The following is an 18,537-nucleotide window of genomic DNA, read 5'->3' as shown; positions in this document are numbered from 1 at the left end:
AGAGTTTTGTTCTGGGCTGCAGTATAAAGGCAGTGCATGCACATAACAAACTCTCTCTCTCTCTCTCTCTCTCTCTCTCAGAGGCGTAACTATAGGGGGGGCAGGGGGGGCACGTGCCCCGGGCGCCATCTTTTCTGGTCACGTGGGGGGTGCCGCCATGACCAAATTGTTTTTTAATTTTTAAAATTTTTTTGTTAATACAAATGTTTCCTGCTCAGTCCAGCAGCGCTGCAGCAGTCAAGGGAGCGCGTCGGTGCCCCCTTCCCCATGAGCGGTCCCTTCTGCGCCGCCTGCGCCCCCCCCATTGCTTTGCTGGCGCCTGGTGGCCAGTCAGTGGCCTGGCTTGGCGGCGGCGGCGGGCACTTGTGAGGAAATGTAGTATAATGTAGTATGTTGGGGGGGGGCGGGGGGGGCGCCATTTCAGTGCTTGCCCCGGGCGCCGTTTTCCCTAGTTACGCCTCTGCGCTCTCTCTCTCTCTCTCTCTCTCTCTCTCTCTCTCTCTCTCTCGCTCTCTCTCTCTCTCTCACACACACACACACACACACACACACACACACTATCAATACATCATGCAAATATTTGGGTTGCGGCGGTGGTGGGGCTGCCAGGGCATGTTGAACCTGTGCCTAGCAAAGGTGAGACTGCAGCAGGTATGTTGGTGACAACAGGGCAATAGACATTGCCATTACACCTACTTCCATGTGCAGTTTCTCCAGCTGTCGCAGGGAGCCAATGCTGCCTCCCATCATCCTCCCTCAGTCCTCTGGGAGCTGCCGGGGGGAACCACTGCCTCCCATCCTACTCTGGCTCCACTTGCAGATCTTGACGGACGTTTTGCGAGATCTGCAGCTGGAACTAGAGGAGGAGGCCTGGCCAGGAAGTGGGGAGGAGGCAATGGTGGCCCAACTGGGGAGGGGGGAAACGGGGCAATGCTGGGGTGAGGGGGAAATGGGGTGCCAGGCTGTTGGGTGGTGGTGGTGGGCTCAGCAGAAACTGCTCGCCAGAAACTGCTGCGTGGTGGCCTGGGGGTTTGTACGTGCTTGTGCACACAGGTACCTTAGAGGGAACAGTGCTTACAACAGATTGAACCTGTTACGCACACCCTGACCCAGGCTAGGGAAGCCCAGTTGAAACCCAGCTGGCCATTTGAAACCCAGCTCTTAGCCGGAGTTAAGGGCTCGAGGTTAAGCTCTGGGATCATGTGTTCGCTGGAGCTATGTTCAGCCCTAGTGGACACAGAGATGGAGGAATCCCTCAATGCATCACACATGCTCCGTGGTGCATTGTGGGATATCTGAAGACTGGGATGATGCATCCCAGTCTTGAGAGCTCCGTGCTGCACCACTCAGTGTTGATAGTCTGGCAGTGCAGTACACACACTAAGCAAGAGTCCAGCGCTTGTCTGAGGTGGGGGGGAAGGTGAATTTAACCAGCCTTCCCTCCCACCTGCCTGCTGCCCTGCCCGGTCGTGTGAACAACCTCATCATGTTCCAAAAGTTCGTTTGTAAGTCAGATGTTCATAATTTGGAACGCATATAGTTCCCAAGAGTGGTGACCTTTTTGTACTGTATCTATGGGTTGGCATTTTTAAGTAGAGGACTTCCTTAATGTAATATGTTATGGAGCTTTGTTCGTCAGTGTGGTTGTTTGTAAGTTGGATGTTTGTAACTTAGGCGGTGCCTGTATCTCATATTGAGAACTTGTACACATGGTTACAAAGTGACACACAATGTTGATAGTTTTCATGCTTACTGAAATGTCTTAATTCTCCACAAGTGATGGATGCCTCGCAGCCTATATTGGATTTTTATATTTTTGCTCTATGTCAAGAGCTATACACATAGATAATGCTTTATAAATAATAACAATAATAATCAAATTTACATATTTAACATGGTTTATGATTATAGATGATTGTCGACGATTCCATCTCCGGGACCCTATGAGGTTGAAAACACGTCTAGTTATACCAGGTGGACCCTTGATACAAATTTTCCAGGACTTCTTCAAGTCCCGTGTTACTGCTGGGGAAACCTTTAATTACATGCAAGGCTTGTACCTTCATAGGGATTATGTCAGCCTCAATAAATTTGTGGTTTGGAAAGGTAATTCTCTCTCCCCCACCCGCCATTTCTCTTTTTAGAAAAACCTGACAGTTCCCAGGGTCTTTAAATCAGTACATGAAATCCATTCATAGTGGGGGAAATATATATGATTGGACAATAAGGTAGATCTCCACAGTGAGGTATTGTAAATATACATCTACAAACATGGTTTTTCTCCTTTAGTACAATACTTTCATTTATAAGATATTTTAGATTTCACTGAAGGCTTGGTTACTTTTATTTTGCCACTTGAAGAAAAGTGCAAATGTATTTTAACTGTTAATGTTTTACTTTAGGGACCCATCTAGATGCTTTTCCTAATATGCTGACTCCAATGGAAGAGAATCTTTATCTAGTGGATGGTGGCTTTTCTATCAATTCTCCTTTTCCCTTGGTGCTTCAGCCGGAAAGAGATGTTGATATCATCCTGTCATTCAATAACTCTTGGGAAGCACCATTTGAGGTGAGAGAAAAAAGGGCAGAACTAGTCAGAACACCACCATAGTCATTATAGAGCACAAACTGAGTTTGTGTGGAGGAGTAAGACACAGAGGTTTCACAGGAGTTCCTGCACTCTGAGAGCTGTTAGGAACATCTCTGTATGTCCCAGATCAAGCCCAAGATGTAGGAGGAGTGTGGAGCTATCCACTGATTTGCAACAGTTGTGGAATCAACCTAGCAGAACAGGGATAGGACTGCCCACTTCCCTCCTTAACCATTCAGTACCTTGATCTTGAAGACTGAGTGGAGACTGAAGGTCCGTAGGCTGGTGGCCCAGAATGAGGAAAGGAAGTGCACCAGAGAGTTTTCTATCAAATCAGTAGCACCAGTTTGGTCCTCTGGTATCACCAAACTTCACAGACAAGAGAATTATGGGCTGTGGTGTGGTTTTCCTAGCTAGGGATATGCACAAAACACACTTCAGAAACCAAATCACAGCACATTCCTTTAACAAGGAGGAGAGCAGGTCCATACCTGCTCCTGTGCCGCTCACCACCACTTCCTTAATCGTGGCATCCCCCCGGTTGTCATTGTGTGCCGATGACACTTTCCCCCAGCTGCCCCTGTGCATCGTCTGCATGCACATGGCCTCCGCATGTGGTTGCAAATAGCTGCCGCATATGCATTAAGACCATGTCCGTGCTGGCGTCATGCAGGGGCAGCTAGGGAAGAGTACTGCCAGCGTGTGATGATAGCTGAGGTGGGGCATAGCAATTAATTAAGTGGTGGTGAGTGGCGGAGTAGTAGTATGGACCTGTTCTTCTCCATTTTAAAGGGGTGTGTAATCCTTCCTTGTTAAAGGGATGTACTGCGATTCGGTGTCCGAATCAGGTTTCGTGCACATTCCTAGTTCTAGCTATAAGTGCATGCAGTTCTCTCCTCTGAACAGCAGCCCTGTGGTATAAAGGGCCCTGATTCTGACCCACAGGGTTTAACAGGTGGGCCTGAGGTAATAGCTCAGTGGTAGAGCACCTGTTTCACATGCACAACATACTAGCCCCTGCTAACTTGGCAAAGAGGCATCTTTTAATGTGGTGATTCTCTTTATTTAGCAGGGGGAGAGTAACTGGCCCTCTTCACTCCCAGCACAGTACCTCCAGTGACTGTTGCTGGTGTCTATCATGTTTGTTTGTTTTTTAGATTGTGAGCCCTTTGGGGACAGGGATCCATCTTATTTATTTGTTATTTCTCTGTGTAAACCGCCCTGAGCCATTTTTGGAAGGGTGGTATAGAAATCGAAGAAATCAAATACGGTAAATAAATAAATAAATACCGGGTGCAATTCCTGGCATTTGCAGGTAGGGCTGGAAAAGACCTAATTTGAGATGCCAGAGAGCCATTGCCAGTCAGTGTAAATTTTAATTTGGACAGATCAATGAGGGCAAGGATCTCAATAGCATCAGCCTCCTTGCCTCTCAATACACTGAGATTGTATAGCCTATAGGAGAAAATGATGCCCTCAGGAAGGAAGCTAAGGGGCTTTTGCCTTCCCTTACATTAGCTGGCAGCAACAGTGATTGCTACTTCTAATTAGCCAGCCTCTGAGTAGCCAGCTGCTAAAGAACAAGGCTTCCAAGGTTTAAACAGTTGGCTATCCTTGATCTTTACAACAACAACAACAACAAAAAATATTTATACACTGCTTTTCAACAAAAGTCCCTAAAGCGATTTACATAGAGAAATAACAAATACATAAATAAGATGGAGCCCTGTCTCTGAAGGGCTCACAATCTAAAAAGAAACCTAAGATAGACACCAGCAACGGTCACTGGAGGTACAGTGCTGGGTGTGGATAGGGCCAGTTACTCTCCCCCTGCTAAATAAAGAAAAGCACCATGTTGAAAAGGTGCCTCTTTGCCTAGTTAGCAGGGGTCATCTTTATTGACACAGTTGTTCTTCCATTCAGATAACTGATCTTTAGCTGAATCTCATTTTTAAACTGCATTGAATAAATAACATTGAATAAGCTAATTTAATCTAGGTAGAACAACCCTGTGAAAGTTGGTTGCGTGCTTGGAAAGAAAATCTGACAGACAGATGCACAGAAGCAATAGGTTATGTTCAAACACTTTTCCATTATTTATTTCCAAAGCTCCTTTGGGAGTTGACTGAGGCAAAAGTGTACTGTGCTAGTAGTAGAGAAAAGTCTGTATATATTCAGATACCTATCAAATGATTGCTTGGTCTTATTTACTCCCCCCTCTGGTTGTAGGTTTTACAGCTGACTCAGAAGTACTGCAAAGAACGGGAAATTCCCTTCCCACAAATTGTGTTGAACAAAGAGGATGAAGAAAATCCTAAGGAGTGTTACATGTTTATGGATGCTGAGAATCCAAAGGCTCCCATAATTCTTCACTTCCCTCTGATTAATGACACATTCCACAAATACAAAGCACCAGGTAAGGATGTATGCTTAAATATCCTGCTTTTAAAAGTACATTGATGGTTGGTGTTCTCAGGCAAAATGTTGGATTGACTAAACTATTTTGCACTCAGATTTTGGTGTGGTCCTTAGACTGTTGTACAGAACAGCAGAAACTTTCTGTTTGGGCAAAGAGAGCTATTTTATTATTTATTTATACAATGTATAACCTGCTTTTCAACTGAAATTCTCTATGTGAGGTACAAAATTAAAATAATGCATAAAGCAATGAAACAATAATAAAACAGATAGCATTAACCCTAAGAGTCAGGACTATTCATAGAACAAACATAAAAAGCTTACCTAAGAAGTACAGAGATTAACTGGATGTCTTCAGAGCAGTCTGTTTTAAGTAGTGGAGCTGGCAAATCTCAAAAGAAAATTAGTAACTCCAGTATGAACAAGTCTCTGCCCTACCAACCAGTTCTGTCATGCATGCTGGAGATCTGATTTGACACTTTAGTAATTTATATTTAACTAATGGGATGTCCTGATGGTATCAATATTCATGTATTGTTAAAAAAAACAACCCCACAAAAATCCCAGATCTTTTTTTTTTTTGGTAACCAGACTGGTAAGTTGAGGCACCCAGTAATGTTTTTCCTACAAAATAACCCAAATAAAAATGTCTTATAAAGTAAGTACAGACTTGCTTGAAAATTTGGGAGCACAGGAATAATTAATTTTGAATTTTTCACGATGTAACTTCTATAAATAAATTCTACATATAATGTACTACAGTAAAATGTGTTTCCTCTCAAATTACTTATATCATGGGGATGATATCTGTGGTGGCAGCTTCATGGCATGTATAACATTTACTCCTGTTCTGAGGTAAATTGAACTGAATATTGGGTTACTTCCTTAGTTGCTCTGATTCTGGTAAGTATAAATATAAAGAATAAGTATGAAGGAAGGCACTCACACAATGTATCTTATTTTCTCCATCCCTCCTCTGGATGCAGGAATAGAGCGTGAATCGGAAGAAGAGAGATCTTTTGGTGATTTTGCAATTGAGGGGAAAGACTCGCCATATCGGACACTAAACTTCACCTTTGAGTCACATGACTTTGACAGGCTGGTAGAATTAAGTTGCTATAATGTACTGAATAACAAGGACACTATTTTGAAAGCACTGAGTTTGGGTTTAAACCGGCGCAAGTTAAAAAATGACAGTAGGAAATGAGCATTTCCTTGGAAACCAAAACGTGAATGGATTGCAGTACTTCATGAAGGATACACGTAAGAGAATAATGAGCCTGCAAAGTATCCTTTTATGTGAATGTAAGTTACACAAATAAATTCCCTTGAGACTGCACTGGACACATCCATATACAAATAAACTGTTTACTCTTCCCTTTTCTAACTTTCCCACCTGTATACAGAAAAGGCCCCAGAGGATGGAGCATGGGCAGGGTTAGGGTTTCTGACACCCTACATGACGTTTGTCTAGGCACACCCCCAGCCAAAAAGTGCAGAGCCCCGACTTTAATTTGAGCCATACAGACTGCTCATTTGCTGGGATGGGAGAGCAAAGCAAGGCAAAGTTGGCTTTGCTCATTCTTTCTCCCCATGCACTCCACCACTCCCCTCAGGGGAGGAAAGTGGGTGGGCGACCCCAGCAAATCAGATATGTCAGTAATTGCTTGGAGAGAAAAAGGGAGGCATGTAGCTTCCCGCTCAAATTGGTGCCCATCTAGGTCTGCCTAGTGGATGGGCCAACCCTGAGCGTGGGAATAATCTGTTTATTTATGTATTTATTTTTTACATTTATATCCCGCTCTTCCTCCTAGGAGCTCAGAGCATTCTACATGGTTATTTTTATCCTCACAAAACCCCGTGAAGTTGGTTAGGCTGAGAGATACATGACTGGCCCTGAGTCACCCAGTGAGTTTCATGGCTGAATGGGGATTCGAACTTGGGTCTTCCTGGTCCTAGTCCAACACTCTAACCACTATGCTATGCTGGCTCTATTGGTGCTGCCAGTCCAGTATTTAAGATCTATGTTGACAAACCACAGGGGTGTGTCAGAAGGGGTGTCCACAGGGGTGTGACGGATGTGTCAGCAATTTTTGGCCATCCTTCAGTTCTGCACACTACATCCCAACTTTTCTAACTCTCAGCTTTGGTGGGGGGTGAGCTGAGAGGGGGCTGTCATGGAAAGCAGGGGGCTGTCATGGAAAGCTGGAGGCAAGAAAACCCTCATTGTGTGAGAGGACTTGTAAACCAACCCAGTGAAAAACAAGGCTTTGTTGTTAGCTGAGCCTCCTATGATAACACTTGGGCAAAGCTAAGCTAGCTCTTGTTTGGAGTTTAACTCATTCTGGGCAACAAGAACATCTGAGTTTAATTTTCAGCTTTAAACTATCAAGTGACCTGAGTTCTAACAAAATAAAAAATTACCCTTTTAACCTAATATCATACCAGAGTATTTGCAATTTCCTGCTTTTAATTAGGAGCAAACTAATTGTCTAGGTATGGTACACTTGACTCTGAAATTATTCTCTCTTCTCTCATCTGTCACTTTTGGATTTGATGAACGTTCGGGCCATGGTGGAAAATTCACTTTCCTTTGACTGTCTGACCTTCCTTCTCAACTACATTGTTAGTCTGGGAATGGTCCCTTTAACAAAATCATTCATTGGGCAATTCATTGAGTCTGTTCACACATGCAGCAAAGATCGAATTTGGCTACCTCAGCCTTACTTTTGCTGCTCATGTGAACTGTCAGTAGCTGTGCTGCAGCAAACCTGCCTCTGGAGCCCGCCTCCAAAATGAGGTTAAGGGAGCACGTGCTCTCTTGGCCCCATTTTGTTGATTGTCTGCCAGCCCTGGCTACTTGTAACCGAGGCAGGGAGACACTCGTGTGGTGCATTATGGGATTTCTGAGGTGTGTGTGGGACAACATGTCCCACCCCCGACTCTCCACCGCTGCTGGGAGGAGCCTGTGTGGGCATGCGATCCGCACACCCAGCTGGACGGGGCAGTTGTCTGGGGGAGGTAAGGTTTAAAGCTTTCCTCCCCACACACCCCAAGCCTTTTCTCACAGATCGTGAGAAAGTGCTCATTGTTTAGGCTTGCTCTTTTCTACTCTCTGTCTCCTCCTTACCTCAGGCAGAATCTGCTGAGAAAATCTGAGAACTTTTTATATTTGTTTTTATGGTTATGCTTGTAAATTGTCTTAATGAATGTAGAATCGATATGACTTGAAGATGCTGTTCCTGTGGATCATGGGATGCAGTGACTACGTGCTTAAGTGGGAAGCTTTTGGAATAGAAACTGTAGCCCTGTTCAGATATTATGTTGTACATAGGTCCAGGTTTCTGTATAGTACACATGTACATGTTCTCGGCTGGATGACTATACCTGTGTTCATATTAAAGATGGACCTGGGCACAGGGACCCTGAAATGTAGGATGCAAAAACGAAGTGTACTTCTGTACCTGCATTCAACATAACTTGTGAATAACTATGTCTATATGGTATACCCAGACTGTTCCTGCGTTGAACATTATGTGTGAATAGGGCTAGTGATGCCAACATATTTAATCCTGGGTTTGGGTGAACTGGCCAACATCTGTGCATGAGGAGGAGTATTCATGACTTATCTGAAAAGCAGTCAGCATACATTTTGATTGTCAGGGCAGAAATATTAGCATTCACTTGAAATCCACAGGAAACTGCACTTCTATGTATTTCAAAAAGTTATGTTAATTTGTAATGTTTTGTAAAGAAACACATTTATGTACTTCCATGAATAAAATTATTTTTTTCCAATATGGTTCCAGTAGTTTGGGGCATTTGGGTAAAAGTCTAAAGGAATGGACTTGTAGAGAAGAAATGTACCATTGGCAAGTTGCAGGGGATGGTAGCTTTAGTCAGGCCATACCTGGCTGTATCCAAATCTAGAGTTATGAATATGTTTTCCAGCTCAAAGTTTCATGAATATGAGGTATGTGAGAACAGTGGCATGAATTAGACTTCTAATATCTATTTATGCTCACAACCCTCTGGAAAGGCCTTGCGCAGAAAAAAACTTAGATGGCTAAAAGCCGAACTTCCTAGAATTCCCTGGTTATTGATCCATCTGGGCCTAAGACTGTTCAGACCTCTGCTCACTTTGCTGAAAAAGTGAAACTTCTATTTTCTCACGTGGCCGGCCTCATCTTGAGACAGTGGTCAGGTTCATATATAACATGGAACCTGAGGTTCTTCTAAGTGGTCTCTATCCATCACACAGGTGGGCTTTATGCCTGCATGAAGAAGCATCCGGAAAAACCTCAAATGTTTTTCTTTCTGTCTCTCCTGACTGGTAGCTAGGCTCCTCCCACTTGGCACCTAGGTCATGTGCTCCTCACCCTCCTCCTCAGTTCTTTTTCTTCCGCCAAAGGAGAATAATCTCTGGGAACCTTACAAGCCCTTCTGTAAGAAATAATTAGAAAACCTTAATTTTGCTTTTAGTTTTATTCTCTCCCTTTTCCTACTCTTGTACTCACTGCTTTCACCTTTTGTGCCTTTTAGTTTTATTCGGGTAAAGGTTTTGCCCCTATGCTGGTCCTCTATCCCCTCTTAAGACAGCCACAATTTCTGCCTTTTTTGTTTGGGTGAGACTCACCTGACTTCTGCTTGTGTTCACTGCCAGAATTTCTCTAGACAGGCATGAAGAAACAGGGCCTCTAGACTCCACCTCTACTTGGGGAGCGTGCCCTGTCAGCCCGGGTCACTATGGAGAAACCTGCCAATCCTCCAGCATCATCTACTGATAGCTCGGGCACTGAGGCGGTGACTATCCCACCAGGAGGGCCTGGGACTCCGTCAGTGACCCCCTCTGCCTCAGTTTCTACCCCCCTGTCAACTCCACTGTTGCCTGCTGCACACTGATGTCAGTGGTTTCCTGGGCTGACCTCGTCCGTGCCTCCTGTGGGCTCTGATGGCGGATGCCAGGCTCCTGCTCCCACCCCCTGTTCAGTTGCCCAGCTGCACAAATGCCCCAAGAATGCCCAAAGGGCACCTACCCTGCAAATTAAGCTCTACCATGCAAATTAAGAAAGCAAAATATCAGGCGTGTATGTCTCACTACAACTAACTGCTCTGGAAACGGCTTACCCAACATTTGGAGAACCTCCCACAGACTGAGAAGAACGCAATCCTTTCTTTACAGCATGAAGGTTTTGCTCTCAGTAAACAACTGCAACATACCTCCCGGCATTCCACTGACTGTGCTGCCAGGGCACTGGCAGGAATGATTTTGCTGTGCAGACATGCATGGCTGCGCTCTTCTGACTTAAACCCTGAAGCTAGAACTCGTATTGAGGTCCTGCCCTTTGATGGCTTAGCCTTGTTTGGAAGTTTGGATGAGACGATGGAATGCATCCATAAGATGAGGAATACAGCCACGTCCATGAGCTTATACTCATAGTCTAACTCCAGATTTAATAAGTCTCATTGCCTGCAGAAGTCTTTCTCTTCACATTTCTCTTTGTCTCAGAATTACGACCAGCCTTTTCGTCAGCCCAGATACCCTCAGTACAACCTGCAGCATAAGGTGCGACCTTTCTCAGTCTACAAGGCTTCTCAGCAAAAGTCCAAGCATTCTACCTTTCAAAAAAGAGCATGACTATTCCTGGATAGGGACACGTTTGAGACCTTACCTGGAACAGTGGGAGAGCATCATGTCAGATGACTGGGTTCTGATGATTGGGTTCACCATCATTCATCTAGGATACGGCATAGAATTCATGGAATGACCTCAAGATTCTGGGAGAAGAACCACACCCTGGAATGCCATCCTTCAAGGGGAGATTGAAACTCTCCTTCAAAAGGGGGCTATAGAACCAGTCGCTTCTCACAAAGAGGATGGTCTTCCCCCCCATCCCGTACGTTACCATACTGAAGTGGGACGGAGGCCTGCAACCCATTTTGGACCTGAGACTCCTCAATTCCTATGTGCAGTACAAGCACTTCAGAATGCTCACTTTTTCAGAAATTATGGCACTCCTATAAAAAGGGATGTGGTTCATATCCATAGATCTGGAGAATGCCTACTATCATATTTCATATTTTGATAGGCACTCCTATCAAAAGGGATGTGGTTCATATCCATAGATCTGGAGGATCCCTACTATCATATTTCCATCGATCCTCAACACAGGCAATATCTGCATTTTCAGGTCGGCGAAAATGCGTTCCAGTTCAAGGACATGCCCTTGGGACTATCCTCGGTCCTGAGGTATTCACAAAGTGCATGGCGATTGTTGTGAGACACTTACAAGAGAGAGGGATTCAGATTTTTCCGTATTTAGACAATTGGATGTTGGCAGCTGTGTCACCAGATCATCTTCAAAGGGACCTTGCAGAAACGATCACACTTTTGCGACACTTAGGTCTAAATGTAAACTACAAAAAGTCACAATTAACTCCCACGTGCAGGATAAAGTTCTTAGGTGTGCTGTTCGACTCAGTCGAGGGCGTGGTCAGCTTACCAGAGGACCGTATCCAGCAAATAAAAGATCTCGTCCTCCAACTATGAGGGTCTACTACCCACATGGCACACCAGATTCAACGTATGCTAAGACTAATGGCGTCAACCACTGATGTCTTGCCTATGGCCAGACTGCATTTGAGAGCCTTACAGAGTTGGTTCTTGGACATTTTTCACCCAATGAGGCATCCTAATTCCAGGGTCCTAGACCTCCCAAGACATGTACAATGTGCCCTCTCTTGGTGGACTTCAGAGCAGAACCTTCTTCAGTCTGCTCCCTTCAAGGCCATCGATCCTCAGGCACATATAGTGGATGCTTCCGAAGAGGGTTGGGGACGGGGTGCTCATCTCCAAGGACTTCACCTGAATGGGTATTGGTCCAGGATGGAGGCAAGACATCACATCAATTACCTAGAACTTCTGGCAATGTTCAGAGCTCTGAAGGGCTTCCTTCCAGAAGTGAGAGGCCAACACATTCGGATTACCACTACGAAGACCTATATAAATTGCCAAGGAGTGGCTCACGGACCTTGCTTCCTTTGGCACTGGATCTATGGCACTGGGCATTGCAACGCCACGTTCATCTGTCTGTGGTGCATATCAAGGGACTGAACAACACACTTGCAGACAGCTTGAGCAGAAGGCAGTCACTTTCACACAAATGGAGGTTGCAAATGGATGTTGTTCAAGACATCTTTCAAAAGTGGGGAAAACCTTGCATAGACTTGTTTGCAAGCGAGGACAATTTTCAATGCCCTTTATACTACTCCAGGGCAGGGATAGGAAAGAACTCATTGGGCGATGCTCTGGCAATTTTATGGTTGGGCATCTTCACTTACCTGTTTCCGCTGGTCCCCTGGCTTCCATGAATTCTACAGAAATTGGAGAACAAGAAAGCAGATTGCATCTTGGTGGTTCTGTGGTGGCCGCGACGCCCTTGGTTTCTGCGTCTGCTCCATCTGTCCAGGCAGCGTTATATCTGGCTCCCACTCCTTCCAATGTTGTTATCGCAGCAGGGCGGGAGGGGACTCCATCCGGACTTGCAGAGCCTGCAGCTGACAGCGTGGTGAATCCAGGTGCCTGGCCTGTGGAGTTGAGGGAGGTCCTTGCAGCATGTAGGAAATCATCCACCTTGTCCTCGTATAGGGCAAAATGGAAATGCTTTTCAGAATTTGTTAAATCTACCTCTTATGCCAATCCCTCCACCGTGCCAGTGCCAGTTGTCCTGCCACACTTACTGGAACTTAAAAAATCTGGATTGTCAATGTCATCAACCTGGGTCCACCTAGCTGCCATATCTGCCTTTCGAACTGCCCCTCCATCGTCCCCCCCACTGTTTGTCCTACCAGATGTTAAACAGTTCTTGAAAGGTTTGGCCTACCTCCACCCAGACACACTGTCTATGGTACCTTCATGGGACCTGCCAATATTCTATCTGCCCTCATGGGGAGACCGTTTGAAACTATGGAGACGTGTGACCTTTTTTGTTGACTCTTAAAACTGTGTGTTTGGTTGCAATTACATCAGCACAGAGGGTGGGAGAACTCCGGGCCCTGCGCTCTGATCCCCCTTATCTAATTTTCCAGAGGGAAAAGGTGGTTTTGAGAGCTGATGTCTCTTTCTTACCTAAGGTGGTCTAAACTTTTCACAGGTCACAGTCCATCTCCTTGCCGGTTTTCTTCTCCAACCCAAATTCGGAAGAGGAACATGGATGGCACACATTAGATGTTAAGAGGGCCCTGGCATTTTATATCCAATGCACAGCACCTTTTAGATCCACTACAGACTAGTTTGTGCATATGGTGCTCCACATAAAGGCCAGCAGACATCGTCCCAGTCTATTTCCACCTGGATGGTGCATGCCATTAGACTGGCTTATTAGGTGGCGGGGATGGAACCACCAAAAGGATTGAAGGCTCATTCCACTAGAGCCGTAGCTACCTCCACAGCCTTTGACCGTAGACTCCCACTGGATTCCATCTGTCAGGCTGCGATGTGGGCGTCACCTTCATTCTTTATAAAACATTATGCTTTGGATGTCAGGGCCTGTAATGACATGGCCTTTGGAAAATTGGTCTTGCAAGCCTTGTTTCAGTAGAAAATGTATCTTTACATCTGGGTTCTTTGTTTGTTGGTTCTCAATCAAGTTTTTCCTCTTGTTGCTGAGGACATAACATTTATCTCTGATCCTCTATATTGGGTGTGATATGTTTATACTCTAACCACAGGTCACTGGGCTCTGCTTCCCTCCTCCTAATGTTTTTGGGAGCTTGCGATGTGCCCACCTGTGTGATGGACAGAGACGACTTAGAAGAACTGCAGATTGCTTACCTGTAACTGTAGTTCTTCTGGTGGTCATCTGTCTAGTTACACACCCACCCATCCTTCCCCGCTGCAGAGCCTGTGGCGGCAGACTCAAGAACTGAGGAGAAGGGTGCGGACCACATGACCTAGTGGGAGGAGCCTAGCTACCTGTCTGGAGAGACAGAAAGAAGAGCTTGTGAGTTTTTTCTGGATGCTTCTTCATGCAGGCGTGAAGCCCATCTGTGTGACTGGACAGATGACCACCAGAAGAACTACAGTTACAGGTAAGCAACCTGCAGTTCCTGAACCCTGAGATATGGAGGATATCACATATCTTGGTTTTGTTGGAAGGAGCTGAGTTGAACCAGAGGTAAGCCCCCTGGCTAGGCCTCCTGGATGCTATCCCAGCCTGCCTTGTGCCACCTTGCAGCCATTGGTCCCGTGGGCCAAGAGGGCAGGTTCACCTGGAATGAATCAGAGGTTCAAGAAGATCATGGGTTCAGACATAGCAGACACCTCAGTGGGAGCAGTATACTTACTTTGGCAAGCCAACTTCAAATCTTGTTGACGTATCTTGGTTTAAGGCCCCATATAAACCTCAGGCTCCTGCCTTGGTGTGGGTTCAGACAGTCACAAATTAGTTAATTACCTAATTACTTTGCAAATAGGTTGCATTTTATGTGTGAACTCACCCATTTTGTGCTTGCTGCTTAAAGAAGTAGTACACAATACTGCAGTCAGTGAGGTCATTCACATAACCAAAAACTGTTCTACCTGGGTTTGAGAGCTGTGTGTGCTCCCAATTTTTGGTTGTGTGGAAGCAAGGTAGGAGGATAACCAGGGTAGCTTTTCCTTTTTCCTTGCTTCCACACAATCACTTCTATCCAGGTTGTCCTCCTACCTTGCTTCCACACAACCGAAAATTTGGGAGCAGCGCATACATCTCCCAAATCTGGGTTGAACACAGTTTTTTATTGTGTGAATGACCTTAATATCTTGAATTGGAGAAGCTGGTCCTTAAGAAGCAGTAAGCAAAGGTTTATTCTAAGCTTTGTTTCCTGTTGCACAAGTGGTGGAGGCAGCTCATGACCATCCATAAGCATCCTCAGAATTTTCTAATGGAAAGAAAGGGGGGAAAGATGGAAGGGAAAATGAGTATGAATAGAAAAACAGACAGAGGACTGGTTCTCACAATAGCAAGTAAGTTGGAGGAGCTTCCAGCCAAAATGCAGCAGCAGTGTGTACTCCTGAAAATTGAAAATGTGGGCAGTAAAAATCCCAGTCAAAGGGGGTGGGGGGAGAATAGGCACATTTCATGTATAATTCTGAAACAAACATCATACCAAACAGGAAATTCATAGCTACATATAGTTCTCCACCCATCCTTAGACCCTTAGTTACTAATTTCTGCAGCAAAAATATGGGTGTAATTCTCTGAGAGAGACTATACTTGGTTCCTATAACAGACAGAGACAAGGGTGTGGAGATCTTAGGGGAAAGAATATGTATGTACTGTGAGTTTTCATACACAGTTTGAAGACCACAAGCTAAACTGGTGGGATCTGTAGCCCTATTAAGACACTATGCTGTATGTATATACAGTTGTCCATACACACACATATGCCTGTGAATTATATTAATTATATTAATGCCTGTGTACATATATTGCCTGTGAATTATATTAATGCCTGTGTACATATGTTCATTTTAAAAATGGCCTGGGAATAGGCCTCCTCAAACTCAAGGTACAGATAGGAAGTGTACTACTGTATATGTGCTGAGCATAATAGGCCTATTCATATGCTATGTTCAACACACAAACAGTAATATATTTATCTGTATCTTGCATTTGAGGGGGCCTGTACCCAGGTCCATTTTTAAAATGAATGCATGCACAGTCATTCACACACAAACATGTACATATGTACAGACAACTGTATGCACATACAACATCGGGCTGGTTCTCATAATTAAAGCAATCTCAGTTAACTGGAAATCTGAGATTCTTGTAGTGCACTCACTTCAGGATTGCAGTGCACTTCAATCTCCAAGACTGGTAATCTTAGATTTGAACCAGATTGTCAATCCTAGGTAAATATGTTGGTGCACTGCCAATGGAAGATCACCAACTTTTTCCGGGTTCTCATATTTTGTGGGAGTGTTTGTGCCATGGGAATTTTGGATTTCCAGTTGCTTTGATCATGAGAACCAGCCCTATATGTCTGAGGGCCACTTCTACTCCCCTGCCCCTGCCCCGCCACACACAAGTAAAAGTGGGACACAATGACAGATTTCCTGCACTAGGGGAATTTAAAAAAAATTACTACTAATGGGCAGCCTCCAGATTAAGTCATGGCTAAGAATCACAGAAATCAATGAGACAACTTAGTCATGACTAGATTAAGTCCCATTAAGTTAAAATTATACTGTATGTGTGTTCAGATGTTTGTACATATGTGTGAATGACTGTGCATGTGTTCATTTTAAAAGTACACCTGGGTGCAAACCCTCTCAAATATAGGTAGAGAAGGGCTGGTTCAAACGATACAGCTTAGCACCACAAGTGAACAGGAAGGGGTGTGCCAAGAGCACACCTGTTGAGACAGTGTCCATTGACATCTAGACACTCTCCCTTAAATATTTGGAGTGCTTTTTTAGGGGCTGTTCAGATGAACAACCCCCACATGCAATTAAGGGACACATCAGGAGGTTGGGACGCCTGTGCAGGTTGTCCTGACTGGCGCACTGTTTGTGTGCCCTTTCCTGTTCATGTCTCTGCTCCCAGGCAGTATCATTTGGTCCAGCCCATAGGAAGTGTACTGCTGTACATGTGTTCAATGTAACTTGTGATTAGCTGGACATATACAGGATGAAGGGAACCCATTTTCATCTTTAGTGGACCTGTCCGAGGGTCTCATCCTCTTGGGCAGAGGTATTCATGGAGATGAGCAGCATTACAAACCAGGAAATAGGATAATGCCCCCAGCTTTTGTTAGTAAATGTATGTTCTGGGGTAAATACAGATGTGACATTAAAAAAATTAATTGTGTATATGGTAACTGCTGCCAGGTTAGCTATAGCCAAACATAGGAAAAATCAAACCATGTCGATGGACATCTGGTACAAGCACTATGGCATATCGCAATCTCAGAAAAGTTAACCCATGTTATTCGGTCCTGTTCAAACCAGACTACAAATAATGCTTTTTATGTAATTTGGTCAGATTTTATTCTTTTCACGAATTGGAACAATTATTTATTTATTACATTATGTAACTATGTAAACAAAATTATGGTTGTTTTCCTACCCCAGACAATATTATAGTTTGGAAGGATTGAATGATTGGGGTTTGTTGTATTATGTTTTGCTGTTTGTGTTTGGTTCAATATTGTTTAGCATTGTAAATTTGTTTTAATAAAGTAGTTGGGGGTGGGGGGGAATAGGGTTATCCAATGTATCCCAACTACAGAATGCTATATCTCCATAGAACATAATTCTGTTTCAAAACATGACAGTATTATCAAAGTCTATCAAGCAGATGTGACAGGTCTCTCTGTTTTCCGTGGCCACTATTAAGAGGCACGTTGCATCATCTTCTTGAGCAGACTGCATAGCAGACTTGTTCTTACAATGAAACTGGCTAGTGATGTCAAAGCCTCTATTATGTTCAGTGCAGACCTGGCACATTTCTGAACCCAGCCGCCCATGCTCCATTCTCTGATGCTTAGCTGGCTGCTGATGCAATTAAAAAATAAATAAATAAAATACTCTGAGCCCTTTAGTTGACATGGAATAGAAGACACAGCAACATTCTTAGTAAATACTTTGGCAGCTGTTCAGTTAGAACAATTACACAGGACCCAAAATGCTTAAGTTTATCTGGATTGTATCTTTAGGCTTCACTGCTATTGGTGGTCCTCTGGAGCTCAATGTAAATATCATTTGTTTGTTTTTGGTCAGATACTCCTCTTACTTTCTGCTGAGTGCATTCTATATGTTTGTTTACAAACGCAGAGTCCAGAGGTTCTCTCATGACTATTGTGTTGTGACTGTAATTCCATGCACACCACACATTCCTAAACAATGTGTGTTGTAAAAAATGTGTGGTTGTCTCATGGAAGAGGCTGACACATACACACACACCTAGAAGTGTTAGAACCCCACTTCTCTGCCCTCTCATCTTCCTCCTTCTCCTTCTTTACCTTTGACTATGGAAGCAGAGGACAGGCTCTGTCACTTCTTCACTCCAGAGGGGGCATATTACATACACAGGAAGCTGAGATCTGTCGCTTCTGTTTAAAATGTACTTTCCCTTAGCGATGTGCATGAATTGATTTTGCTATTCGATTCAAGGGGTTTTTTTGCGATTCAACTCAAGTTTTGTGATTCGATTCAAATTTGAACCAAATCAGTCAGATTCAATTTGAACTCGAATCTGCAAAATCAAATCTGATGAGATTTCTTGGGGGATAGAGCATATTGGGTGCTAACTACCCCCCAACCAGCAATGCAATGGGGTACTTAGTTTATTTTTAAAGAATTTTTGAAGTGCTTAGACTCTTTGGTGTATAATGAATCCTCATAGGGATTCATTATGAGGAAAGGTCGTAACACACCTAAGAGTCTAAATGCCTCAAAAAATTCCTAAAAATAAACGGTGTATGAATGTAGCAGTGATCATAACTCATGTAATTGTCACTGTAGAGGAATGCAGCTTATAATG

The 18,537-nt window shown here is 44.2% G+C and overlaps 1 protein-coding gene across 3 annotated transcripts in view; it reads left to right on the top strand.

Annotated features, from left to right (window-relative positions):
* Nucleotides 1-8,806, top strand: part of PLA2G4F (phospholipase A2 group IVF) — a 50,535-nt gene extending 41,729 nt beyond the window's left edge. For 2 of the 3 annotated variants that reach the window (XM_053268208.1, XM_053266641.1), the window contains 4 exons: nucleotides 1,912-2,106; nucleotides 2,403-2,569; nucleotides 4,820-5,006; nucleotides 5,995-8,806. In XM_053268208.1, coding sequence (XP_053124183.1) covers nucleotides 1,912-2,106; nucleotides 2,403-2,569; nucleotides 4,820-5,006; nucleotides 5,995-6,215 — 770 coding nt within the window. In that variant the 3' untranslated portion in view covers nucleotides 6,216-8,806. The remainder of the gene's footprint in view (nucleotides 1-1,911; nucleotides 2,107-2,402; nucleotides 2,570-4,819; nucleotides 5,007-5,994) is intronic. The other variant, XM_053267389.1, reaches the window with a different exon arrangement.
* Nucleotides 8,807-18,537: the final 9,731 nt, after the last annotated feature.

The sequence above is a fragment of the Hemicordylus capensis genome, chromosome 1 (genome assembly GCF_027244095.1).
Source record: "Hemicordylus capensis ecotype Gifberg chromosome 1, rHemCap1.1.pri, whole genome shotgun sequence".
In the NCBI taxonomy this organism is placed as follows: Eukaryota; Metazoa; Chordata; class Lepidosauria; order Squamata; family Cordylidae; genus Hemicordylus; species Hemicordylus capensis.
Note: the sequence above shows the minus strand (reverse complement) of the source record. Positions and strands in the feature narration are given on the sequence as shown.